General features: G+C 41.6%; 1 protein-coding gene across 1 annotated transcript; it reads right to left on the bottom strand.

Moving 5' to 3' along the window:
* Positions 1–547: 547 nt before the first annotated feature.
* Positions 548–1,216, bottom strand: LOC113405396 (olfactory receptor 4S2-like; the record flags this gene model as incomplete). Its single annotated transcript, XM_026646583.1, has 1 exon — positions 548–1,216. A coding segment is annotated over one exon (669 nt), but the record flags the coding sequence as incomplete, so codon positions are not given.
* Positions 1,217–1,221: the final 5 nt, after the last annotated feature.

Raw genomic sequence — 1,221 nt, 5'->3', positions numbered from 1 at the left:
CTCCATAGGCTAGTATGTATGTGTGTATGGATGACATGTACCTACACACATATATTATTTCTGTTCTTTAGTCATTTCAGTTCTTTCCTTGTGGTGTACCTGTTAAGTCTGTGGGTACAAATTGAAAAAACCCCTATGCCATTCGCCATTGTCTATTGGTCCAGATAAAAGGTCTTAGCTATTTAGGTAACAAGATGTAGATCAACTTTGCTTTCTGGGTAAAAGGTCCTAAAATAGATGTGCTAACTTTGCCTTAGCTTAACATACAGGATATGGGCTGTAGGTCTCTTGCATTACATCCAAACTTTCTTTAATATAAATCTATAAACCTAGTACAATAAACCAAATACTTAAACTAAAAGAAAAAATATATATATATAAGCAAGCAGGTTAATCCTATAGGCTACACATAGCAGGATTCAGAGAAAATCATTGGGAATTTTCACAGAAAAACGGAACACCTGTGATATTAAAATCTCTTTTCTCTAAAATTCCTGCTGAATAGCGTTACTTGGCAGAACTACCATCATTCCACACATCACATTTTTCATTTCACCCCTAAAGTCACTTTTCTGCTCCCTAATTTTCTCATGGCATTTTTCACCTCCTTATTGCGCAGGGTGTAGATCAAGGGATTCAGCACCGGAGTGATAATGGTGTAGAACACGGTGACCATCTTATCCTCCGAGAAGGTGGTGGAAGGTCTTAAATACATGAAGATACATGGCCCGAAAAATATAATCACTACAGCAATATGGGAGGCACAGGTGGAAAGAGCTTTGCGACGACCTTCGGAGGAGCGAGTTCTCAAGGAAACTAAGATGATGACATAGGACACAACCAGCACAACAAAACAGGTCAGGGAAATCATCCCGGTATTGGCAATGACCATGACGCCAACAAGGTAAGTATCAGCGCAAGCCAGTTTCAGCAAAGGGTGCACATCGCAGAAATAGTGGTCAATCTCGTTGGGCCCACAGAAGGGTAACTGGATGATCAGGAGAGTCTGAACTATGGAATGCACAAAGCCACCCACCCATGAAGCCATCACAAGGGAGCCACAAACACACGCAGTCATGATGGTTGTGTAATGGAGGGGTTTGCAGATTGCAATGTAACGATCGTACGCCATCACTGTGAGGAGGAAGATTTCAGTGCACCCAAAGAAATGGCTCACAAACAGCTGTGCTATGCAGCCATCAAAGGAGATGGTTTTCCTCT

The sequence above is a fragment of the Terrapene carolina genome, unplaced genomic scaffold (genome assembly GCF_002925995.2).
Source record: "Terrapene carolina triunguis isolate 2854851 unplaced genomic scaffold, T_m_triunguis-2.0 Scaffold35416, whole genome shotgun sequence".
Lineage (NCBI taxonomy): Eukaryota > Metazoa > Chordata > Testudines > Emydidae > Terrapene > Terrapene triunguis.
This window is presented reverse-complemented; position numbering and strand designations above follow the sequence as displayed.